Source organism: Mastomys coucha, unplaced genomic scaffold (genome assembly GCF_008632895.1).
Source record: "Mastomys coucha isolate ucsf_1 unplaced genomic scaffold, UCSF_Mcou_1 pScaffold8, whole genome shotgun sequence".
Taxonomy (NCBI): domain Eukaryota; kingdom Metazoa; phylum Chordata; class Mammalia; order Rodentia; family Muridae; genus Mastomys; species Mastomys coucha.
The window spans coordinates 53,605,995-53,632,873 of NW_022196914.1; the positions used below are offsets into that span (position 1 = coordinate 53,605,995).

Genomic DNA, 26,879 nt, shown 5'->3' on the forward strand with positions numbered 1-26,879 from the left:
GGTATGAGACCATTCAATGAAAAAGAACAAACTAGACTATGAAAAAGGGCATTTCTCTGCCATATGAGAAAGCTTTAACAAGAAGGCAGAAGGTCACCTAGTCAAGCTCAGTTGGTAGCAGAGGTATCAGACTAGCCCAAGTTTTTGCCACACCTTAAACAAAGACAGAAGTTTTAGCAAGAAAACAACTCTTAAAGATATAATCTATAACTAACAAAGTTCAATCCTATATATGCATGTGCATATAATTTCACTGCAAACACCAAGAAAACCTGCTTTATCACACTCCTATGTTTAGAAAACAGTTTATACATCTTTTTAACAAATAAAATAATCAACCATACTCAAGTTTTCTTATTTCTGCTTGCCTGTTCATTTGTTTTGAGATAGATACTCACTGGTAGCCCACACTGTATTTGACCTCATCATCCTGCTGCCTCCAACTCCACTGCTATGACTACATTACTTGACCGTACCATTTACATTCTTATATTCAAATATTATATAATATCTCGTAATGCAACATTCTTTTGGGGGGGGGGCGTGATTCGAGACAGGGTTTCTCTGTGTAGCTCTGGCTGTCCTGGAACTCATTCTGTAGACAAGGCTGGCCTCGAACTCAGAAATCCGCCTGCCTCTGCCTCCCAAGTGCTGGATTAAAGGTGTGTGCCATCATCACCCAGCCTAATGCAACATTCTTAAGAATAGAACACAGGATATAAGAATATAAAGAAAAAGTTAAATTTCTGAAATTGTTTTTACAGTTTTTGTGTCTACTATTCCCATACTCTCTATATCTTGAAGTGAAATATAATTTGTTTAATGATACTTAAAATTACAACAAACTCTCTGACATAAATACACACCAAATTTTATCAAAGAAGATATGTTTTGGGGAATGCATTATGCGAGTTTTTAAATTTTAAAATGGGTCCTCCTTGGCTGGCCTGGATCTCATCGTATAGACCAATCATTCTCAACCTTTGAGTTGCAACCTCTTTAAAGGCCAAGTTACCTTTTCACAGCAGTAACCCAAGACCATCAGAAAATATGATTTATAATAGTACCAAAATTACAGTTATGAAGCAGCAATTCTATGTTGGGGTCACCACAACTTGAGGAACTATATTAAAGGGCTATAGCATTAGGAAGGTTGAGAACCACTAGTCTAGACCAAGCCTGGACTCAAACCCACAGAAATCCATTTGCAAGTAAGTGTGCACCATTATGCTGAGCTACAAAAGAATCATTTTAAAACCCAAACTGGATAGTCCCAAATATTTAAAATTCAAGCAGAGTAGCTAAGTTCAGTTAAGCACGAAGACTGCTCAGATTATTTCAAAATATAATTTAAAAGACAACGGGCATAGAGGAACACACCTACAATCCCATCACTCAGGAAATGGAAGCAGAAGAATCCAAAGTTCAGGGCTGTCCTTAGGTGTGTATAATAAATTCACAGCCAGCCTGATTCATGAGACTGTCTCAAGAAGAATCAAATAGGAGGAGGAGGAAGAAGAAAAGGAAGAAGAGAAGAAGAGAAGAAGGGAGAGGAGGAAGAAAAGGAAGAATAGGAGAAAAAACAGGAAGAGGAGGAGGAAGAAATTATTTAGAAAATTATTTCTCAAACCTTGAAGATAAGCTGTTGTGCTATAACACTAATTTCTTGCCAACGTTAATCTAAAGCACCTGAAAAAAGAGAGGTGGGCTGGTTGGTAATTATTTACCTGACTTTATCCCTGAACTTCACAATTGGCACTTTTGCACGAATCAGCTGAGGTCTCTCAATATAGCCAGCTGAAGAAGAAAAGATAATATGAGTATCTGCCAATGTTTCCCCATTCATATTGTCCCAGTGCACAGTTTTAAAGGTAGTATTTTGATAAACTAAACCAACTTAAGAACAAGCACACTGTCCTTGAAAGTGAAGAATAAGGACACAAAGAGTTCTAAGAAGCCAGGGCTACACAGTGAGACCCTGTAAGGGAAGGAAAAAAGGAAGGAGAGTGGAGAGTGAATTCCAGGAAAAATGGACTGCACAGTGAGAGACTCTGTCAAATGGGGTGGGGGTAGGGGTAAGGAATGGAAACCAAGAGAAGGAAAAGGAGGAAAGAAAGAAGGACAGACAGACATCAAAGTCCTTGTAAGAGTTACCTATACTATTTAAAGGACTTTAAGGTTTTTTTTGTTTTCAAAAACACAATCTAGTACATACTAGTACCTATAAAGACATTCACTGGAACATCTGAGTGCAAAAATAACTAAAAGTAAGGAAATTGCTAAATTCTAATATGACAAATGATAAGAAATGGTAACCACAGATAATCAGTTATAATGCCCAAATGTTCGCAAATTGGTGAGCCAAGAATAGATTCAATTATGTATGATCTCAAAGAGGATAAAATATATAAGCACATTTTTAATTTCATCAAAGGAATAAGGAATATGTGGTAGAAAATAATACATGTAAATTGCAGAAAATTAGGAACTGCAGAGGTTAAGAGCACATTCTGCTCTTTCAGAGGACCTGAATTCAGACACTAACACACACATCTGAGAGCTAATAACAGCCTGCAACTCCAGCTCCAGAAACTCCAAAGCCCTCTTCTGGTCTCCATGGCACCTTCATTTTTGTGCACACACCCAAACACAGACAGATAATTAAAAAGAGAAATACTTTTTTGAAAAAAATTGCAAACCTTTATCACAGAAGCAATGTTCTAAATTTTTAACTATAGAAAAGGACAAAACCAGGCTTTTTAAAAAAAAATAAAAAAACCTGAAAACTCTGTTGTTATGTTTTTGGTAGGGAAGGTAGTTTCACGTTTTCCTCTAATACACATGCGAGTCCATGTGTGGAACCCAGAGGTCAAAATCCAGTATTTTCTTCTATATTTCTCCAACTTTTTTAAGATTAAAATTAAATGTCAGTGAATCGTAAGCCCAATAACGGGACAGAATAGGTGGTCACAATCAAGATCCTCCTGTCTCTTTGCCACTCCTGACTCCTAAATGCTGGAGTTACAGACGGAAGCTACCACATTCAGCATGCTTTACATGGGTGCTAAAGATCTGAACTCAGGTCCTCATGTTTACACAGCAGGCACTTTCTCTATTAAGCTTTATCTCAGACCCTTGTTTATTAGGTTTATCATGGTAGGAATGATTAAAAATCCACTGACAGTATGAATTATTCCTTTATAGGTAAAATAACATATCAACTCCAGTAAGTAACTGATTTTCCCCCCTACAGCAGATCTACACTATTGAAGGATAGTGACTTGTTACTTCACTTTATATTTCCCAATTCAAAAATCTTTCCAGCATCACAACATTCTTTAACATTCAACTGAAGTTCAAAGTGAAGTATATGATAGATATAGTTAGTATAGGTTAAAATTTAGTGAGTTCATTAAAGGATAAAATCTTAAAATTAAATGTCCTAAATCAACAATTTTGCTGTCTTTGGGAGTAATGCATTTGAGCCTCATGTTTAGAGCTCACATTTGTAATATAAGTAAAGATGTGTACTACTGCAAAATAGATAAAGTTCTTCCCTCACAAAAACAGTTATTGTAAGCCCCTCAAGGCACTAAAGTGGCCAGGTTGAGGACCTCTAACCACCAGTCCCCAATCCCCACAATACTCTAAGGCCATGATGGCTGGACCCAGCTCCTTGAGACCCAGTTGCTCCCAAGCAGAGGCAGCCATTCTCCTATGTTTCTCCCAGTAAATCTCTTGGATGAGGATTATTGTGCATCTTGACTTTGTGGTACCCCTTGGCTCCCAATTGCCAGGATTCCTTTCCCCTAAGAGCTGTAACACTTACACCTATAAAACTATTTCTAGTTTACACACACACCAAGACCCTATCTTAAAAAGAAAATCAACAGTTTAAAAGAATTTAGTTGAAAGAAAACAATCCACATTATATCTATTCTCATCAGAAAATAAACAATTCTTACCAGAAAAATTAAGTGACCAGTATTTAAATAATAGTTACATGAGAAAGCACACGAGACTTACAAAGTCTAGTGCAGAAGTGCTTATGGACCAAGGTGAGTATATGTCGTGCTTCAGTCTTCTGATTTACCTGGAAAAAACACTGAAAAGTTAAAGTGTTTTTTCATTATTTTTCTTAGCTTGGAGTTTGATTTTTTTCTTAAAGTAACACAACAACAAAACACAAACAGCAAAGCATATATTTTTCCTTCAAGTTACTTTTCAGAATATACACTACAAAACTCAACCCTTGATGCTGTTTCACATCCATATTCCATATCTCAGCAACTGTAAGAGGCTATGTTGGGTAAGTTTACTGAATACCTACTGTGATAGTACTAAGATATATTTAAAGATCAGCTAACAGGAAATTCAAATAAATATAATTCTAAATAACACAATTGGTGGTTAATAAAAATAAAAGCAAAAATTGTTAAATTTAATAAATCACAAGTCTTAAATTTCATTGAAGACTATTCCCCCCACCAAAAAAAAAACCTCAAAAGCCCACAGCATTTTCAAGGGAGTGGGGAAATAAAGATTCAAAAAGGGAATCACTAAGAATCCAAAGGAAAGAAAAAGTATCTAGAAGATAAATACTGCTACATGCTTTGCTTTACAGCATCCTGGTAAACACCCAACCCAGTGACATTTTATACTAAGAGGTGTCACTTGAAAAACCACAGAGAAGCTAGCTCACATCAACAGCTCAAGACCAATCACTGCCAGAGCTGTTCTTATGCACACCTTGCTAGTGGTGCCTTACATGTATGGGGAAGGGGAAGAGGTCTTTCTGGAACTAGACTAGACAGAAAATTCAAATAATTAATTAACATAAATCAAAGTCTACTCCTTTACTGGTATATCATAAGAAATGACTTGGAATCATGTCTCATCACTTACTGGTTCTTCTTTAACAACTAAGCATAAATCGCCATCACTGCTTCGGGCACCAAATCCATTTAAAGACGATCCAACCAAAAAAAGTCTACTTTCTAGAGAAGCAGAAAAAAACCATAAGAAATTCTTCAGGGGTAAACAGAACACACACAGAGAGCAAAAGGCATGCAGAGAAGGCAGACGTACGTGGGAAGAGCAGCTGGATCTCTCTCTGCAGCTGTGCTCTGCAGAGTTCTTTCTTCTTCAAGTCACTTGCTTGCTGCTGACAAGTTTCAAACAACTCTAGTATCTGCTGACTCAACTTGAATACACCACAAAAGAAAACAGAACCAAAACACTTGTTCAGAAACTTATAACTACTGTCCTAAGCAATATAAATGAATATTGACAGTATTTTTAAAATAAGTACATATTATCTTCTTAACACTTTCTGATTCAAAATTACTGTTACTCAAGTACAAAGAAATGGCCTGGAAAACTATACATGAGCTTTATAAAATAAAATACTATGTAAGTGACAGAAGAGTAGTCAGGATAATTCATAATGAGTATAATTATGGCTCATCAAACTAAAACCCCTTCATCATTGTCTGCTTTTATGTGGACCATGAAAAAAAGGATAAAATTGTATGTATGCTTTTAAGTGTCAGGAAACCAAGTGAATATGAATATGAAAAAGTAAGAATATGCAACAGGAACCACATATACATGACATATTCTAAAATATTCACTACAAGTCCCTTGTGAGAAGTTTGCTCAACCTCTAATAAGTCACTCTGAGGAATAATACATATAACAGATTGTAGGAAGTCTCCTGTCTTTTATATTCACACAAACCACCCTGAATTTTTTTATAGCTTTCTTGGAACCCTGATGTCTTGAGATGAGGTTGGCCTCTTCCTTTGTTTAGGTACTACATAGTTAACATTATTCCTTCACAACAACTCTCAATTTCACAAAGGACGATAGAATGGTAAGTGATACTCTTATATGTAGTGAGCTACATTTATCACAGCATATTCTTCTGAAAAATTTTTTTTACTATAATATTTTTCACTGGTATACTCTCACAGCTATGTATTCTGGTCCTGGTATTTTAAATTCTAATATACTGCTTCTGCTTTAATTTCCTGTTCAACTCACTTTCTAATCACCCCCACCTCTAACATATCTTCTCTAGACGTAGTCAGGAGTCCCTTGAGACCTCCCTTTTCTTCCAACCATCAGCACCTAAGTAGTCCTGATGTCCTTCCTTATACAGCCACTATCCCAGAATGCATCTCCTGAACTCCTCTGTTATGTCATGGACTAGCAAGATTATCCCTCATGCTCTAATGCCTGTGCTGCAAAATCTTTACCTGAAGGCAATTTAACACTACCTTCTCTCTAAAATTAAATCTAACATATACAGAAAGACAAAACTAAAAAGCTTTTTAGAAAGTAGTCTTTCAAATGTATGGTTTAAGAGTTAGCCTAGCTTAGTATCCTTAGCCTTTATTCTGACGTCTCTAGTTAATACTGTTCCCATTTTTCACTACTCCATTCCAAAATGTTTACTGCCTTCTTCAAGGCCCCTAAACTTACTTTCTCTTGCAGATAAGCTCACATTAAAATTTTCTAAGAAAAGCCAAGCGTAGTTGTGCACATCTGCAAATCCCAGCACTCAGATGAAGGTAGGAGGATCAGGAGTTCAAGGCCATCCTTTGCTTCATAGGGAATTCCAGAACAGCCTAGGCTACATGAGACCCTGTCTCAAAGAAAAAAGGGAAAAACCTAAGAAAATTAAAAATACCAGATTCAATTCTTCATCTTACTAAGACTTACAAATTAATATTCTTGAAGGAAATCTCACCTATTTCTTGCTATGTTCAAACCTGTTGTTTGCCTCAGGAGCACAAACAACTTCATCAATTCTTAATCTCTTTTGTATTTTCAGCCTCTCCTTCTTCAGCCTCCCCATAGTCTATATATAGCCAGCCAAAAGTCTCATTTAAGATGTTATTTTTTATATCATATTCAGAATATTTAAGAAGATTCAAGAGCTGTTATAACTTGACCATGAAAGTGCCATGATTTTTTAAAAAACATCTATAAATACCTGCCCTACAAAAAGAGACAGAACAACTAGGAGAATAAAGTAGATTAAACTAAACCAAAACCAAACACTGGCAACAGATATAACATAAATGACGGAGTATCCTTCATGAAGCCCTTCTGATCAGGAAAGGTCAAACTCCAACCCCAGAATGGCACGGTATCAAAACAGTGAAGAGAAAGGGAAACAGCGTTAGGACAGCCCTTGAACCAGACACTCAGAAATCAAATGGTTTCTAACTACTACTGCTTTTTGCTTCTTTCTCTCCAAACTGAAGGTTCACTGTTAATATAGAATACAATTGATACAGTATACAATCCTAGTAGAAACCTTCACAAGCTATAATTTAAAAGCAAAGCAAGATGTCCTTTGAAAGCTCAAGGACTTTAAAGGAAAGACCTTGTATAACAATCAAAAAACTGTCAGGCATTAAAATCTAAACAGAGCAAAGCCATGAGAAACAGAGGAAAGGTCTAGAATGACTCTGACTACTGAGGGTATTTGACAATGTTTGGAAACTATTTTGGATACCATAACAGGGGTAGAGTTATGAAACTAACATCAAAAGACAAGGGATACCAAAAAAAAAAAAAAAAAAAAAAAAAAAAGACAAAGGATACAACTAATCATCCTACAAGACACAAGGTTAACTGTGCCCTGGGAATATTTGGCCTAAAGCATCAGTAATGCAAAAGTCAAAGTTCCTGATCTAGACAAAAGTAGGGAAGAAGTAAAACAGAGAAAGAGCCCTAGAGCCGTGAGGTTAGCCTGCCCAACTTTCTCCATCTAAAAAATCATAGAAAAAGGAGCCATCTTAATCAAACACAAACACGCGCACCCACACGCACACCCACATGCACACACACACACACACACACACACACACACACAGAGAGAGAGAGAGGGGAGGGGAAGAGAAAAGAGAAAGGGAACTAAAATCTCAGGAAGAATAGGAATAAAATTTTAAAAATTTTTAAAAAAAGGTTTGAGAATACCTGAAAAGGATGTGAAATAATTTCCATAAAGTTTTTCTAAGAAAAGAATGAGCAGAGAAACATTGCTAAGATAAAGTACATTTCCATGGAGACATGAGGACATTTTAACATATTTTTAAAGGCCTTTTCTCATTTTAATTCACTGGGAAGATAACTTAAATTACACATATGAACACTAAAAATTTTATTTTAGAAAAAATTTATGACAGTAGTAAAGTGCATGAAATTATTGACAAATTTATTTTTTAAGAGTTATGCAGGACGTATAGACTGGAATTCACGAATACTGACATGAGAGACATCTAAATATGTGAGAAGTATGCTCAACATCTGTACTCCCAGCACTTGGGAGCTGGAGGCAGAAGTGATATGAGTTTGAGGTCAGTATGATCTACAGAGAAATGCCCTATCTCAAAACAAAAATAAAGATATACAAAGGTAACAAAACTACTGGTAAATATATCAATTCTCTTGAAATGGATACATAGAGTCAATATAATAATTTTCTAAAAAGCAGAAGGCTTCTTTCTAGAAATTAGAAAATGTGTGTTTTATTTGGAAAAGTGAAAGATCAAAAATAGTCAGAAGGAGAAAAAAGAAGCTAAAGAAATACAGCTGCACTGTCAAGAAAAAAACAGAAATAAACATATATTCATGACTAATATATGGCAAATGGAAGTTGACACAAAACAAAAATGAGGGAGAAGTATGGACTAAACTAAGATTGGTCCTATGATCAGTCATAGGATATGATCAGTTGGCACATTATGCTAGTATACTATTGGAATGGTTAAAGATGGAAGATTTACTAACAGTATTGATTGTATTTTAGGTACATAGTTTGCTATTCGCTATAACAAGAAGATACAGGCACCCAAGTTTGTTATAAATTCAGTAAAAATGGTTAGTGTAAAAGCTTTAATGTCAGGTAAAGATTAGATTTTATTCATCTGGAAGGTTGATAAACTAGAACTTACAGGCCAAATACAACTTCCAGTCTGTAATATATAAACAAGTTAAATTATTTTCACATTTTATTAAGTGGAGGGAAAAAAAGCCAATAGTCCAAATAGCTTGAACGTCTAGAATGTTTGTTATCTGGTCTTTTAAAAAAAATGCTTACTAATTGAAGCAGAAGCAAGTAATCCCAGACATCACATTGGTATAGAGTATCTATTGCATAACACAATGAGGAAGGTGCAACAATGCTGAAATGAAACTTACTGTGGTTATATGTGAGCCAAAATGGTGCATATTTGTAATCCAAGCACTCAGGACGCTAAGGCTGAGGTATGTGAATTTGAGGCCACCCTGAACCACAAAACCAAGCTGTACCTATCCATAATCCTTGTACCCTATCTCACATATCATTTCCCCTGCCATCTGTTACAACTTAATGCTGCAGCATCTCTTATCCAGTCCACTTTCAAGGCCACCTCATTCTAAACAACTCTATTCTGCAAAAAGTTATCCTCCCAAAAATATAAACTCATGCAGCTGGAGAGATGGGTCAGTGGTTAAGAACACTGACTACTCTTCTGAAGGTCCTGAGTTCAAATCCCAGCAACCACATGGTGGATCACAACCATCTGTAATGAGATCTGATGCCTTCTTCTGGAGTGTCTGAAGACAGCTACAGTGTACTTACATATAATAATAAATAAATAAAATCTTTAAAAGAACAAACAAACCCATAGTATTATTTGATCTTTTCAAAAACTTTCAATGTCATTTGACTACACATTCAAGGGCCCAAATTACTGCCTAATTAACTCACATTAACTACTGTATTCACTATATACTTTATAGGAGTAATATTTAATTGGTGATCACACTACTAGTAGCAAGTCACTCAGTAAAATTATTAGTAATTACTGTCACAGATCATGTGATATTACAGCCAGGTCTCACAATGGGATGGATCTCCCTATTCTTGACTTTAAACACATTAAACTCCTCCTCTCTGCATTTCTAAAGACACAGGTCAAATCTTGGTTTTAACACTTAATAGGTATGACTTTGAGCAAACTATTTAACTTTCTGAACTTAATAAAACCTAGGACCATAGCCATATGCCACTAGGATGTTGAAAGAATAAATATAACATGAGTAAATACTGAAAGAGCAGTAATACTGGTAGACAGCAGTTTTCTTGAAAAGTGAGCATTTAAGCTAGGCATGGTAGCAGACACCTGTAATCTGAGCTTTCAGAAAGTGGAACCAAAAGGATCATGAGTTCAAAGTTCAGCTGATCTACACAGTGAGATCCTATCTCCAAAATCACTTAAAAGAACAAAGAGAAATGCATCCTTCTTTTTCTCACAATAAAGCAGAAATAAAGTTATTACTCAAAAAAATAGGTTCAGCTATAAAATCTATCTTTACTTTTCTGGGGGAACACCTTAATTCCAAAGATAGTACATCTGTGAGAAATTTTTCTATATGGCTAAGCAAAAAAAGATAAGGAATCTCATCTTACCATACGACTTATTACCAACTAATATGAATTATACTTTATTAAATTTACAAAGAATCAACATATGCCTAGGCTACATATAAAAGTAAGCTCTCTGGTTTGTTCTACCAGCCTACTACAAACATAAATATATACAAAATGTACTCCAATATCTATACATAATAAACCCATTTTTAAATGTCCTACTAGCATGCATACATTTAAAACCCATATAAAGTAACTATATTCAGAGAATTCACTGGATTTGCCTTATAACAGACTTTCACAGTATGGTATCAGGAGTTAAACTTAGAAAGCAAAGCAAAGAAGGAGTGGAGGAATGAGGAAAGAGAGCAACATAACATTCCACGTTGGTGTTTTCATTTTAATTTGCTTTCTCATCCTTCTCACTGATTTTGTCTACTTGTTCCTACCTACTTCATGGTAAGGAAACTGGGGGCATAGAAGGGATAAAGTCTTTTTAATAAATAATCCTGGGACAAATGAACCAACCATCAGAAAATACAGTTGGAGCCTACTTCCTACCATATATAAATTAATTACAAATGGATCAATGTCTTAAATATAAAAAATAAAAGTAAAGATTCTTAGAGCACGTTCTAACACTCAGGAGAATTATATGAGCTCAAGGACAGCCTGGTCTATGTATCAAGTTTCAGGCTAGCTAGAGCTACATAACGAGACACTGTTGATAGGTAGGTAGGTAAGTAGGTAGGTAGGTAGTGGGTGGGTGGATGATAGATCACTCATAACACACAGGCATCAATATTCAAGATACTGTACTGAAAAATGGTTTCTGAGATCCAAAATAAAAGCAACCAAAGAAAACCTAATACACTAAACTACCTAAATATTAAAATTTTTGTGATTTAGAAGGCATCACAATAAATCTAAAAATATAATCACAGAAAGACAAAACATTTGCAAATCATCTATCTGATAAGAGCTACTACTTAGAATATATTAAAATAATTCTTACAATTCAGTAAAAAAAAAGACAACTTACTAAAATTTGGACAAAGAGTCTGAATGGACACCTCTCCAAGGAACACACAAATGTCCACCAAGTAAAAATAATGCTCAGTATCATCAGACATTAAGGAATGGAAACTGAAACCACTGTTATACCAGAAGGTCCCAATAAAGAGGCAAGTTAAGGATAAATCTTGAGGGCTGGCCAGATGGCTCAGCGGGTAAGAGCACTGACTGCTCTTCCAAAGGTCCTGAGTTCAAATCCCAGCAACCACATCGTACCTCCCAATCACCAGTAGAGATCTGACATCCTCTTCAGGTGCGTCTGAAGACAGCTACAGACTACTTATTTATAATAATAAATAAATCTTTGGGCTAGAGCAAGCAGAGGTCCTAAATTCAATTCCCAATAATCACATGAAGGCTCATAACCATCTGTACAGCTACAGTATACTCATATACATAAAATAAATAAATAGATCTTTAAAAAGAAGGATAAACCTTGAGGGGCTGAAGAGATAGCTCAGCAGTTAAGTGCACCGACTGCTCTTCCAGAGGTCCTGAGTTCAATTCCCAGCAACCACATGATGGCTCACAACCATCTGTAATAGAATCTGATGCCCTCTTCTGGTTATGTCTAAAAACAGCTATAGCGTACTAATATAAGTATAATAAATAAATTAAAAAAAAAAAAAAAGATAAACCTTGACAGCAATTCAGTGTTTGCCTAGCATGTTAAAAGCCCTGGATTCCATCTCTAGTAATGTAAGGAATTGAGAAACAGATGGGGGGAGGAGAGGGAAATACACACAAATGTCACTTAGGTGGTTCCTAAAAGGCTGAACATATTTTAACCATATTACCCAACAATTTCACTTCTGTGTATATATCAAGAGTGAAAACACATATCTACTCAAAATTCTGTATGCAAGACATTTATAGCACCATTATTAACAGCCAGAGTAAGAAATCTAAAAGTCCATCACCTGAGGAATACATTAGCAAAATATAGTATATATCTACACAATAGAATATTCAACTGAAAAAAATGCAGTTCCAACACTCTGTGAAGCTGAGGCAGGAGGCTAGTGTGTTCAAGACCAGCCTAAACTACATGGCAAGTAGTCTCAAAACAAAAACAAATACACAAGGATAAACCCAAAACCATTATGTGAAATGAAAGAAACTAGGCACAAATGGCCATAGATCACATGATTCTACTTACTGGAAGTGGGAAGGAAAGTAAACACTGTTGAGGTACAAGTTTCTATGGGAATAGTGAATATGTTCTGGAAACAGGTAACTGTACAACTTTATGACCTTAATAAAATCTACTGATTTGGACATTTGAAAAGAGTGAATTTCAATCTAAGGCTAGCTTGAACTACACAGCAAGAGTCTGTAAAGAAAAGGAGTGAGGCAGTAAGGGAGAGGAATTTTACAGCAGCACTCAGAGAACAAAAGGATGATAGACACTATGCACCTTTCCCAATTACCTACAAGTGCTTCTTAACTCTCACTAAATATAGCCAAGGAAGGCGACATTCTTCTACCATGAGATATTAAATAACTCTTTGTTCCCAATGTTAACATCATTTTCCAAGGAGGAGCAAATTCCTCCATTTAACCAAAATAACTTTTACTGATCGTTTTGGTAAATCTTTCTTGGTCACACCATTTAAATGTATATCTCCCCAGAGAACATCCAAAATACCAATGCTTTTTGACATTTTATTACCATTACCGTATGGATAGCCATGTTTTTCTACAGTAAGAACACATAGTATTGGGTGTAATGGTACACACCTTTCATCTGAGCACTTGGACACAGACGCAGGCAAATCTTTGTGAGATCTATCTAGACCAGCTTGGTCTACAGGGTAAATTCTAGGACCACCAGGGCTAAAAAGAGACCTTAGCTCAAAAAAACCACCACCACCACCACCACCAATTCATTCATTCATTCATTCATTCATTCATTCATTCACTCATTCATTTAAAAAATAACAGGTTGCAAGAGAATTCTCTAACAACTAAGAAATCAAATGTTTTAGGTTCTAATCCCAAATTAATTTTGTAAGTTAGGAAAAAAAAACTGATGCTGAAAGGTATACTCATGACAGAAAAAAAAAAATCAGGATATTTAGAAAGAAAATAAATGTAGAAAATTAGGTACTCCTGATCCTTTTAATACTTTCTTTATATGAAACTTCAAAAGGGGGAAAACAAACAACTGTATTAAAATTACCTTATCTTTGGCCTCAGGCAGTGTGATTTCTCTAGGTTCTAACAGTGGAATTTCTCGAAGAGGTGGAACACATCTGACTATATCTGGTACATAGTGTGTGTGAAACAACGGTGGCATGGAATATCTTCGGTCACCTGATAAAGGCACTAGCTGGTTGATTATAGTTGGCTCTTGGTGGGGTGAATGGAAACGCTGCCGTTTACCATCAAGAGGAAAGGCTTTTTCATCGCTTATTCTCCTGAAAACAAGCAAATATACCTTAGTGACTAAAGTCACAGCTTCCTGACCAGAGAAGCATAAAACATGGAAACAGATAATAACAATGCAGTAACTCTTTGGAAAAGGCAGTATTGTAAACTCCCTGGTAGACTTTTACTATTTACTTTCATCAGAAGAAATGCCTTCCAATGCCTGACAAAAATAAAGATAATTAATGATATGCATTTGAACTACCAAAATGAGTCACCACATTGAACACATTATTAAAAAATGGCTACTTATGTATTATACAATCGCTAAGAATTAGATAACTAACAAAAGGTTACGTAAATTGAGTAATATATAGTGATACACACACACACACACACACACACACACATATATATTAAGGGCCTTTGAACAGATTTATGTTCTGGCTCATTGGTGGGAGGAAAATGGATATTTCTATAAAGGCTATAAGAGATATAAGACTGCAGGAAACACTTGAAAAAAAGCTGCATTTCAGATAATATGTGTTAATATAAATGTCTTGAGCATGATTAAAGTATTCTGATTACATAGGCTACATGTAAAGGAAAAGGCTGACATGTTTTAGCATAAAGTAAAGTAATGCCAACAATTTCCTTTCCTATAACTCAGGGGAACTGTGAGAGTAAGAAGAGACAAAACAAACAGCTGAGGTCTGCAACCAATGAATTTAGCAAAAGAGTACACCGATGTTCATTATACTATCTTTTACATATTTCACAAATTCAAATTTTTTCAAAAGAACAAAAAAATAATTAAGTCAGAACAGAAAGCCTGCCAAGCTTTTACAAAGCCCTGGGTTCAAACCCCAGTACCAGAAGGAAAGTAAGTTGACAAGGAAAATGATATTTACTAAGCTGTTCACATAAACTATCTTATGTCACAGAAAATGGTTCAATTCCTTTCTAGCTTTAAAATCCTTTGGCCCAACACCATCTAAAGGTTTTATTATTACACTGCTCCTCTGAGATTCTTCCAACTCTTCTATCTTTGCAGACTCACAAAATAACCAGAACTCCTACTCATACATAAAAGTATACAGGGCTAGACACATAAATGTTCATTTGTTATTTTTAATACTGAAAGAAATTACAGCATATACACTGAGTATCTTCAATTAAAATGCCAATTTCAATTTTAAAAAATATCTCTAACTATGAACTAATGGAACTTTACTCACGGCTTCTACGACAATTTAAAAAAAAAAAACACAAATAAAACTAATGAAGTTAATATTCTTAGAATCTGTATATAACTTTTCCAATGACAATCCAGAAAACTTGTAATGTTAATGATAAAGCCTTAGTTCTAGAAGCAGAAAGCTAGATTTCAAATTCCAGCTAAACCATCTGTGTCTGCATCCCTCAGCTTTTGTATAATGAAATGAATAGGCTACACTGTTCGTATAATTTTATACACCTGTTACATAGTTCTTAGGACTATAACATTTCTTCTAAAGACTCAGAAGTACTTACTTCCTTCCTCGAAATAATGGGGATGTTGAGGTCTGTATTGGACTGACAGTTCCATACGTCAGGGGCTGTAAGGACACAGCTCTAGACAAGCTACCAAAAGCAAAGAACAATAGTAGCATGAATATTTTTCCTTAGAACCAAAAATTCCACACAAACTAAATACTTTACTAGTCAAAAAACAAAACAAACACAGACTCCAAAGTTTAATGATATTTTCTTGGCGCTGGAGAGATGGCTCAGTGGTTAAAAGCACTGACTGTTCTTCCAGAGGTCCTGAGTTCAATTCCCAGCAACTACACGGTAGCTCACAACCATCTGTAATGGGATCCGATGCCCTCTTCTGGCGTGTCTAAAGACACTGACAGTGTACTCACACACATAAAATAAATAAATAAATCTTTTAAAAATAAAATAATATTTTCTCTATTTTCAAATACTGAACACAAAAATTTCTTATCAAAGAGAAAACATGGTTCAATAAAACACCATACTTACTCTACATTTTGAAAGTTGAATTGTGCATCTATAAGTTGCTGGTGTGAATAAAGAGTTGGTGAGAGAGCAAAGAAGTTATTATGCTGTTGGTGGGTTGGAGTGAAGGGTGGACGACCCAAAATTGAGTTTGGGAACATGCTCTTGTTCACTAAAAGTAAACATGTATTCTTCTACCTGTAATTTTAAAACATAATACTATAATTATTATAGCTTAAAGATGCAGAACTCTTTGATAAGTTTCTTCTACTTAATCAGCTATCAAATTAGTAAATTCATTTGCAAAGTTATTTCTGATAGTTAATAGGCTTTAAGTTCTACTATAGGTAACAAATCACTAATAGTTAATTCAAAATCTAAACCACATTCAAATACTTTCAATAGTATGCATGTTTCGAATTTTCTGATGAACTTACTCTAGTTAAGTTTACTTTAATAGCAACATATCTGCTATCCCCACTATTCTAACAACAAATCATTCAAGAAATTTAATTAAATGGCTCAGATTGTTCCATTTATTCACAACATAACTCATAAAAAGATACAAGCTATCATGTGATAACCTGACTGGGATATGGTACTTTACATATCTGAAGAAATGAAGAATGTTCGTCACCTACCAATTCATAAAATTCCAAGATTCTTCTCAATGTCTATACATAAAAGACACAATAAAATAGTGTTGTTCCATATAGGAAGAAAAATTATAGAGGACAATCAGAGCACCTCACTAACCTAGTAAGATACTAAATGCTCCTTTTTAAAAATTTTTTCAATGACTAATCCAGCAAAGGGGTAGATATGGTAGCATACAAAAACTAAATAAAGTAAACATGATATTCCCTGGCCACCTTCTTAAAACAGGTAATTAGAAAACTTAACTGAGGAACAGTGTACACGTAACAGTAAGAAAAAGGATACAACACAGTAAAAGGGTCTGCCATGAAAATGAGAGCACTTACTAGCTTATCTACAAGAAATGCTAGTAGCTGCCAAGCACATATATCTTCCATTTAGACTTCTAATAGCCCATGCCTAAAATAATATATTCACAGATCACCAAAGAGGAAAAAATGGGAAATATGCAAAAACTGTAACAATGAACAAAAAGGAAAAACAATAATTAATAATAATGATGATAAAAGCCTAAGAATCCAAGTATGCTATCATTTCAGCAAAGGTCATGAAAAGCAGAAAAAACGCACAACGAAGAAAATCACTGAATAAAAAATTGTCCTGGACTAAAAAATGACACATATACACAGATAGAATTTTAGAATATCCAGAGAAAAACAATTTATCAGTATTCCAGAGGAGGAAATATTAAGAAGCTGGGGATCAAAACTGTCTCTGGACTTTCTAATAGCAACATAAGCCATAAGACATAAATTAATGCCTTTAACTCTTTAAAGCTTAAGTAAAACATTCTTAAGACTCTGTCTATAGGGTAAAGGAAAATATTTGTAGAAACGGAGGATAAAAAAGAGAAAGGTGAGGCAAGGTAACATACACTAGTATAGTAGTAGTCCCAGCATTCAGGAGACTAAGGTGGGAGGTGCAAAACTGTTTTCAGCCACTGGTGACACAGAGCCAAGTGGATTCTCAAGAGTTCAAGGCCAGCCTGGTAGATAGTGAGTTTCAAGCTAGCTAGGGTAACATAATGAGACTGTCTCAAAAGGAAGAAAACCCACACTAGGGTAAATTCCCAAAATGATAGAAAAGAGAAGTTGATAATTGCTCAGTCAGTACAGAAAGATGACCTTAAGATAATAATCAAGAAATGCAAAATCAAAACAACTTTGAGATATCATCTTATCCCAGTCAGAAAGGCAAAGATCAACAAGAAATGAATAGCAAATGCTAGAGGGGCTTTGGGGAAAAGGGAACCCCCACTCATTCACTGTGGGATTACAAACTTGTCCATGCATTCTGGAAATCCTCAAAAAGCTAAAAATAGCTGAGTGTGGTAGTACACGCCTTTAATCCCAGCACTCAGGAGGCAGAGGCAGGAAGAGCTCTGAGTTCAAGGCGAGCTTGGTCTACAAAGAGAATTCCAGGAAAGCCAGAGCTACACAGAAAGAAATCTGTCTTGAAAAATAAAAAATTAAATAGGAGGGAAAAAAAAAGGAAAAAGCTAAAAATAAATCTACCATATTTTTTGTATTTGTATATATTTGTTATGAATTTGTATAATAATACAACATGTTTATGTTTATACATTGTATGTGTAAAGGATGACTTGGGCTCCAAAAACTACTAGATTTTCTTTTCTGATAAGCAAATAAAATAATAAACCACAAAAGCTTTTAATAAAGGAAAAATAATACCTACACAGTTAAATGAATTAGAGAAAACTAGAGAAAAACTATGAGGATTGGAAAAATTCTAAAAGTTAGAAAAAGGGCTGGAGGAGCCTGAAAAGAAACTAAAACTCATAAATTTTGTTCCTTGGTTTTTCAATTCTGTGGGATTAAAATCTCCCAGGTTGATAGATTCATCAATCCAAGGCAACTTATCATTATCAGATCTCACTCCAAATGCTTAACTCTAATTTGTACCAGAGACAAAGTATTTCCCATAGGAAATAAGTCTGTCCAATTCTTCAACCAAGTCTACACTTCCTGCTATAGGGTTTTTTCTTTGTTTTTTGGGTTTTTTTTTTGGTTGTTATTTTTTACAGTAACTGTTGACCTGTACTCTGAATTACACTGCTCAGAAGGAAGGGATGGTTAAGATTTGGTTCCCTTTACTTTGCTTCCCTAAACAAACTTCTCATTCAAAAAGAATCTTTTTCATGGGGTTTATGAAAAAATGTCATTAAGTGTTTAGCTATAATGAACTTTGCTTGACACATCATTTTTTTTGGAATACAGAAACTATGGACCTAAGTAAAAAGCATCTATACTTAGGAAAACTAGAACTAGAAAGTTCTATTTCAAGTCATGCACAGAGAGGCACACATCTGAAATCCCAGTGCTTGGAAAGCTAAGGGAAGATGATCAGCAATTTGAGACTAGCTGGGAAACCACAAGTTCACACCCAGCCTGGGCCAAAGAAAACTCGAAAAAAAAAAACACAACAAGAAAGTTCTTTCTCACAGCTAGCAGTAGTGGCACATTCCTGAAATCTCAGAACTCAGGAGGCTGAGGCAGATGGATGTGAAGTGTAAGTACAGCCTGAGTTTCAAAGGACTGAAAACCTATCTCTAAAAGCAAGCAAGGGGGATTGGAGTGTTCCAGCGTCAAGAGCACTGAGAGCTCTTATAGAGACCAAGGTACAGCCCTCATATCAACATGGTGACTCCAGTTCCAACAATGCTGTTTTCTTCTGAACCTAAACAAATCCTATATGTCTGCATTCAGAATTAAAGATGCAGAAATGCAAGTAATAAGCTCTTGCTTTTATTATCCCATTACAAGATCAAATCCAAACTAAGTAGAAGTCAAAAGATAATATGGTATCCACAACTACTCTACAGAGATGACTGCAGGGCAGTGGTGGCACATGCCTTTAATCCCAGCACTTGGGAGGCAGAGGCAGGTGGATTTCTGAGTTCGAGGCCAGCCTGGTCTACAGAGTGAGTTCCAGGACAGCCAGGGCTATACAGAGAAACCCTGTCTCGGAAAAAAAAAAAAAAAAAACCAAAAAAGCAAAACCAAAACCAAAAACAAAAAACCAGATGATTCTCGGCTTAAAATTTTCATAGCCAAAAATTCTAGGGAACATATCTAATTCAGTATATTCAAATGCAAAATAAGCATTAATTTCTATGTATTATTCTATTGAGAAAGGATCTCACTGTGTAGCCTTGCTGTCTTGGAACTCTATGTGGACTAGGTTGGTCTTGAACTCAGAAACCAGACTGCCTCTGAGAAACATTCATTCTTCTGGAGTCCTAAAATAAAATACTAGTCAGGTTCTCTCAGGAATTTTGACCCTTAAGTCAAACTTACCTGACAGACTTCAAAGCAGAAACATTCCTAAGAAATTTAACCAACAGCATTCTAGGCTTAACTGCCCTGCCCCATGATCCTCTAGAGATAAGAAAGTAAATCAAAACTGTTTTCTAATATACTTCAATAATGACTGTAATGATATTGAAACAATGATCTACTGCAAAAACACAGGGGAGCCAGGTGTGGTGGTACACACACATTTGATCCCATTGCTTAAAAGACAGAGGTAGGCAGATCTCTGTGAGCTCAAGGCCTGCCTGGTACAAAAACAAGGTAAGTTCTAGGCTATCTAAAGTTCTAGGCTATCTATAGAGAGAGAGACCCTGACTGAATAGCAAAACAAAATACAAGAGATGTTTATAAAATATAGTTTAATGAAATAAGGTCAAGTGAAACTATCACTATATCAGAACTTCATAAAATTTTAACTACTTTCTTTATAATCTTAATAAAGCTTCCCTCACTAGAGACTACCTGTAAGTTATTTCACATTTTCTGTGGTAGTATGAGAAACAGATAGTATCCTACTTTTCATACCTTAAAAGTTACTGGCTTTTAAATCTGTATGCAACAGTAAAACAGGATAATCTAGGTAAAATGTGTACTGTTTTTAAAAACCATTGTACCACTTCTTGCCAAAAGAACTTTAAAGACTGCTTTGTCTAATATGCTTAAATCGAGGCAAGATTAATACAGGTTCATGTGTAAATGAACAGACACAAGACAAGACAGTAACAGAGAGAGTATTTCTAATGGTAACAGTATTTGGTCTCTTAATTTGCAAATGGAATTAACTGTAGTCAAATTGATCTCTCCAACAAGTTATACATTACTCAAGTTCACTTAACTGTCTCTTTATCAAGATTCCTTAGAAAGCAGCAGTTACCTACTTTAAACAAGAGCTGTATGGTTAAATCAAGTTATGTGTCCTCTCTGTCCAAGTGTCTTGAATCAGCTCTTTTCTCCACAACAGAAGTGTAACTCCTAAATCCTGCTCAGCATGCACTGTCAAAACCACCTTCAGGCTTTGAACAGGGCATTCTTTTTATTAAAAATTAAAAGAGAAAAAACCAGCAAAACATGGCTCCAAATGGACGTTTCTCAAATGACCAAATTTCACTTGGAGCCTATATCTATATTTCTCGATCATATACAATTGGGGCTACTCACACCAGCCAATGTTTCTATTACAGGTTACTAATCAGTACAAATTAATAGTGTTAATAGTTGTTAACACGCCGGGCAGTGGTGGTGCAGGCCTTTAATCCCAGCACTTGGGAGGCAGAGGCAAGCGGATTTCTGAGTTTGAGGCCAGCCTGGTCTACAGAGTGAATTCCAGGACAGCCAGGGCTAACAGAGAAACCTTGCCTCGACACCCCATCCCACCCCACCCCAAAAAGTTGTTAACACAACAAAGCCCTGTAGTACTAAACTATATAAACTATGATGGTAGTGTGACCTCACAAAAACCATACACTAAACACGTTAAGCTTCCAACACTGTTTGACCTGAACAATTTTTTCCTCTTCCTTTTCTTTTATCAACAAACTAATTATTTTAAACAATATTCAAAGGGGCAAAACAAGAGAAGAAACTTAAATCACAGATACAAGTAAACACATAGGCCCTTGTGTTCGTAACCAGATAAAATGGAGAGCTTAACCACAAATCTGACTAGGAAAAGTATATTCGACCATCAGCCAGTCCCAACCTGGGTTTTTACTGAGATGATTCCACGCTGTTTAAATTAACTGTCTTAAAGATAAAGACACAAGAGTTAACTAATTTAGACATTTACCTTAGGTCTCCACTGCCTTTTGGAACTCCAAGAGGGAGTATCAAGACAGTCTTACTCTTTCGGTCTACAGAGTGAGGATAGGGCGGGAGACGACATGAGAACTAGCGAGAAGGCAGAAATCAGAGAGAAACCAGCGGCGCCAACATTCTTCACAAAGTCCACCGGCCTGGGAACGCCCCTAATCTGGGGAGCCCCTGGATAGCGCCAGGCTCTCCCGCGCAAAACACAACGCCAGTTTCAGAAAAGTTGCACGCGCCCGGCCGGGGACCTGGGCCTGCACACCTGCATCCCCACCAAAGTCCCTGAACTCACCGGCGTCCACGCCGAAGGGCCGAGCAGGGCCCAGCGGCACTGCCCGCCAACACGCTCCCAGGCCTGAGCTGCCGCCGGAGCAGGCAGAGGTAGGCGCAGCCCGCGGCACGGCGAGGCCCAGCTCGGGCGGGCAAGCGGCGGAGAGTCGCGAGCCCAAGGCCAGGCTCGCGCGGGCGTGAAAGGCTGGAGGTGGCGACAAACAAAAAGAAAGAGGAAAAAAAAAAAAAAAGCGGAAGACTAAAAAGTCGCCGAAAAGGCGGCGTAGACAACCCTGTCACAGATACCCGGAAGATCAACGTGACCCCGGAAGGGAATAAGCAGCGGGAGCCAAGGGTCAGACTTCCGGCCGCAGACACTGGAGAGCGCGTTTGCTGAACTGCGCAGGCGCACTGCTTCCCCGCCTTGTTCCAGCCCGTGAATCTGCGGGTGGCTTCTAAGGCAGTGGGAAGGGAAGGGACAGACCGGCGGCCACGCTCTATCTGCGCCGGGTCCAAAGTCAACTCCGCTGCTGGCCGTTTCCTGCAGGCCTGTTCTGTCCATAGAGGGCCTTCCAGGAGCTATCCAAAACCAACCTCCACATTGCTGGAAAAATCAGTATTAAATTTTGGGTGATTTTCTCAAAAAAAAAAAAAAAGTTTCTTGGAGACAAAAAGATGCCTATAATAATGCCCAAAACACTGCACCCTGCCCTAGTTCGCACTCAGTTGTCCAACAAGCACTGTTGGTTCTTATTGAGAGAGCTTTAGTATCTGGTGAAACTATCTAAACTGCTTGATTTATTGATGTAAATCTGTAAACAATAGCCCCGTTTTGTCCACATAGGAAGTATAAAAATATGACTCTCCCAGTCCCGAAAGTAATGATTTGTTTACTGCTTTTTGGTTTTCTTATTGTTTCTTCTGTTTTTTTTTTCCCTTTTTTTAGTTAAATTTTTAATTTTCCTACTTTCTTAACTCACAAACTGTGGTGATGCTTAGAGTGGTTTGATAACTTACTATATGAATAATAATTTAGCTGGATTCCACTTATTTTGATAAGAGTTTTCATTTCACTAGATGTGCAAAATCTTTATAAATTATATCTGAATCATTTAAATAATTTTTAAAAACTTGTCACGTGCTTCCGAGTATCAGCTGATGTAGTAAATGTTTATTGTGCTTTGGTAATAAAGTATGTTCTACAGTTATTGTGTAGAATGTTTTATAAATGTTAATCAAGTTGATCCTCAACATCCGTATGGTTTCCTGTCGTCTTGCGTGTCCTTCCAGTCATAAGAAAGGCATATAAGAGCCAGGTAGTGGTGGCGCACACCTTTAATCCCAGCACTTGGGAGGCAGAGACAGGCAGATTTCTGAGTTCCAGGACAGCCAGGGCTATACAGAGAAACCCTGTCTCGAAAAACCAAAAAAGAAAGAGAAAAAGGAAGAAAGAAAGAAAGAAAGAAAGAAAGAAAGAAAGAAAGAAAGAAAGAAAGAAAGAAAGTGTAAGGAAAAATTAAAGCTTTAAACCTGTGCTGACTAGGAAGAAAAGTTATGGGCCTAAGAATCCATCACAAACTGGCCACATAGGCCTGGGAAAGAGCAAACAAGTTGTTAGATATCATAAGAGCTGGCAGGTCAAGAAGACATAAAACTAATAAACATAGAGGAAAACATGTCTAGGCAAACGAGGACATGTCCAGGAGGGCTCAGGCCTGCAGAGACGTACCTGGCAGACACTAAGTAATGGACCATCTGGTCCTCTCAGATGTGGTTTAAGGTCAGATGCTTTGTTGACTCAGATTAACACCAACCTTAGGAATTTTCCACTCTGTTCTGCACGTAATAGTTAATATTTGAACTAGCCAATCATGTATGACCACACATCCCTTTGTTCCCTCAGACCTTTTCCCTATAAAAACCCCTAACTTTCAAGCCTCGTGGTCGGCTCCACTATCTCCTGCGTGAGATAGGTGTGGTGCCGAATCAGGGCGTCCTGAAATTAAAGTGTACCTCTTGTAATTACATCAAGATGTGGTCTCTCGTGATTCCTTGGGTGTACACCCTCCCGAGATTTGAGTGGGGGTCTCCCCCAGGGGTCTTTCAAAAGAAAGAAAGAAAGAAAGAAAGAAAGAAAGAAAGAAAGAAAGAAAGAAAGAAAAGAAAGAGAGAAAGAAAGAAAGAAAGAAAGAAAGAAAGAAAGAAAGAAAGAAAGAAAGAAAGAAAGAAAGAAAGAAAGAGGCATATAAGAAGCATATAAGAAGGCTGGGAACTGTAGGTCAGTCGCTCAGCTTATCAAGTGTACTACTTTGCTTCTGTGGCAGGGGTGTGGAGATGTCCCCAGAGTAAGAGTTTTAGCTCTAAAGGGAAAGGCTTCCTGGCAGTAGGGATTCAAAGAATACCAGAAATCACATCACACAACAAACCTCATGAAATAGACTAACAAAGAGTGGACAGTCCAGGAGGGTGACTGCCTCTGCTCCACTAAGCAGCCCCAGAGAACTGGGCAGAAGACGGTTTGTGTAGCATTTCTTAGAGGATGGGGGATGAAGCTTTCCAGAGTGGCCTGCGCTTGGAAGGATTTTATGGTCTGATTTTGGGGCAAGCACAGTGATTGGTGTTTTGTTTTGTTTTGTTGCTTTGTTTTCTGTAGAGTGGGGCCTAACCACTCTCACATACCCCAGGGGCTTGGAACAGCCTTTACAACCTTTAAGTAGGTTTGGGGGAAGGGGGCGGAGAAAGGGGTGGGAGATGGGGTGGTGATTGGCTCTGGAGCTCCTCCGGGATAAGACCTAGCCATTGGAGCTCTTAAGGGACTGGGCTTGGTTGTAGCACCCTCCAGGGGTCAGGACCAGCATCCAAAGTAGTATGGAGGTAGAGCCTAGCAGCTGGAGGTCTTCAGGGGCAGGGTTTACAAAGGGAGTCTCTACAACCACAGAGAAAGTGAGTTGGTGTGAACAGCCAATGGGTATACTATAATGGCTAATCAGTTTTGGTTTGTTTCTTTGGTTTCTTGATTAGGGTCTTACTATGTAGTCCTGGCCATCCTGGAGGCATTTTAATAGCTGAGAAATTAGTCTACACCAAAAATAATCAGAAGAAATATGGAAGGAAACTACATAAACATTAAAAGAAAAATTTATTTTATTAGTCAAGGTTCTCTAGAGAAACAGCACTGATAGAATGAAAAGATACATATATTATATGTATGTATATATATATATACATATACATATATATGCATGTATAGGAACATATATACATATATTTGAGATTTATTAGAGTGGTTTACAGTCAGTGGCCTAATTATTCCAAGAATAGCTGTCTCCTGATAGAAGAAGAATCCAGTAGTTGTTGAGTCCACCATGTCTCAGATGGTTTTCAGTATGCAATGGAAGGAGGCTGTTAATGCCAATGAAGGAATCAACTTGAAAGCAAGGATAAGGGGAAGTAGGCAAAAAAAGCAAGCTTCTTTTTCCATGTCATTTTTATAGGCTGCCACTAAAAAATATAGCCCAGATATAAGGTGGGTCTTCTTACTTCAAATGATCCAATCAAGAAAAATCCCTCACAAGTTTATTCTGCACCTTAGGTTTGGGTTCAGGATATTATCAAGATATATATTTCAGATATACTCAAGTTGACCACTTTAAATATCCATCCCATCTACCAAAAGGATATTGCAAATCTAATGTTATATATGCACAACATATAAGAACATCCAAGTTCATGAAGAAATACTACTACAGCTAAAACCACATATTAATACTCAGTGATAGTAGGTGACTTTAGTACTCTTTTCTCACCAACAGAGAGGTCATTCAGACCAGAACTTATCAGAGAAATGGTGACATTAGATAGTATCATAAATATAGTGGATCTAGGAAATATTTAGAGAACATTTCCCCCAAACACAAAGGATATAGTTTCTTCTCAGCCGCTCATGGAACTTTCACCAAAACTGACCAGATATTTGGACATGAAACAAGTATCAACAAATATAAGAAATTAAAAATCACCCTGCTTCCTATCTGACCACCATGGAGTAAAATTGGATAACAGCAGCAACAGAAAGTATACAAACTCATGGAACTGAACAATTCACTGTTGAATGAAAATTCGGGCAAGAAAGAAATTACATTTGTGTTTTTTAGAACTTAATGAAAATGAAAATAATATTTCCAATCATACGATGAAATGAAAGCAATTACAAGAGACAAATCATCATGGTGCTTACATCATAATACTAAAGTTATCTCATATTAGTACTTTAACAGCACCCCTGAAAGCTCTAGAACAACAAGAAGTAACACCCCAAGTCATGGATGGCAAGAAATAATCAAATTCGATAAAATAGAAACAAATAAGAAAAAAGCAATACAGAGAATCAATGAATTGACAAATAGGTTCATAGAAAAAAAATCAACAACTTGACAAACCCTTAGCCAAATTAATGAAAAGACAAAGAGAAGATCCAAATTAATGATACTAGAGATGAAAGGGGGATATCACATCAGACACTAAGATAATTCAGAGAACCATAAGAACATACCTTTAAAAATCTGTACTCCACAAAACCAAAAATCTAAAAGAAGTGGATAAATTTCTCAATATATACACAACCAACCAATGTTAAATCAAGTTCAATTTAAACAAACCCATAATACTTAGTCAAATAGGAGCAATAATTAAAAGTCTCCTAACCAAAATAACCCAAGGCCAGATGTATTCTACCAGTGCAGAATTCTACCAGATGCTACAGGAAGAATGAACACCATTACTCCTAAAATTATTCCCACAAGATAGAAACTGAAGGAACAGTTCCTAATTCTTGTGAGGCTACTATTACTCTAATACCAAAACTACACAAAGATCCAACAACAGAAGAAAAATTATGGACCAACATCCCTTATGAACACAGATAAAAATATTCT

The 26,879-nt window shown here is 36.7% G+C and overlaps 1 protein-coding gene across 3 annotated transcripts in view; it reads right to left on the reverse strand.

The window, feature by feature from the left end:
* Positions 1-22,290, reverse strand: part of Tent2 (terminal nucleotidyltransferase 2) — a 48,221-nt gene extending 25,931 nt beyond the window's left edge. The window contains exons 1-8 of one of the 3 annotated variants that reach the window (XM_031360512.1): positions 21,968-22,290; positions 15,905-16,078; positions 15,410-15,499; positions 13,689-13,926; positions 5,089-5,203; positions 4,906-4,997; positions 4,027-4,093; positions 1,728-1,797 (exon numbers count right to left, since the gene is read on the reverse strand). In XM_031360512.1, the coding sequence (XP_031216372.1) occupies positions 1,728-1,797; positions 4,027-4,093; positions 4,906-4,997; positions 5,089-5,203; positions 13,689-13,926; positions 15,410-15,499; positions 15,905-16,041 (809 nt within the window). In that variant the 5' untranslated portion in view covers positions 16,042-16,078; positions 21,968-22,290. Of the gene's footprint in view, positions 1-1,727; positions 1,798-4,026; positions 4,106-4,905; positions 4,998-5,088; positions 5,204-13,688; positions 13,927-15,409; positions 15,500-15,904; positions 16,079-21,655 lie in introns of all 3 variants that reach the window. The other 2 variants (XM_031360510.1, XM_031360511.1) reach the window with 2 other exon arrangements.
* Between the last annotated feature and the right edge of the window lie 4,589 nt (positions 22,291-26,879).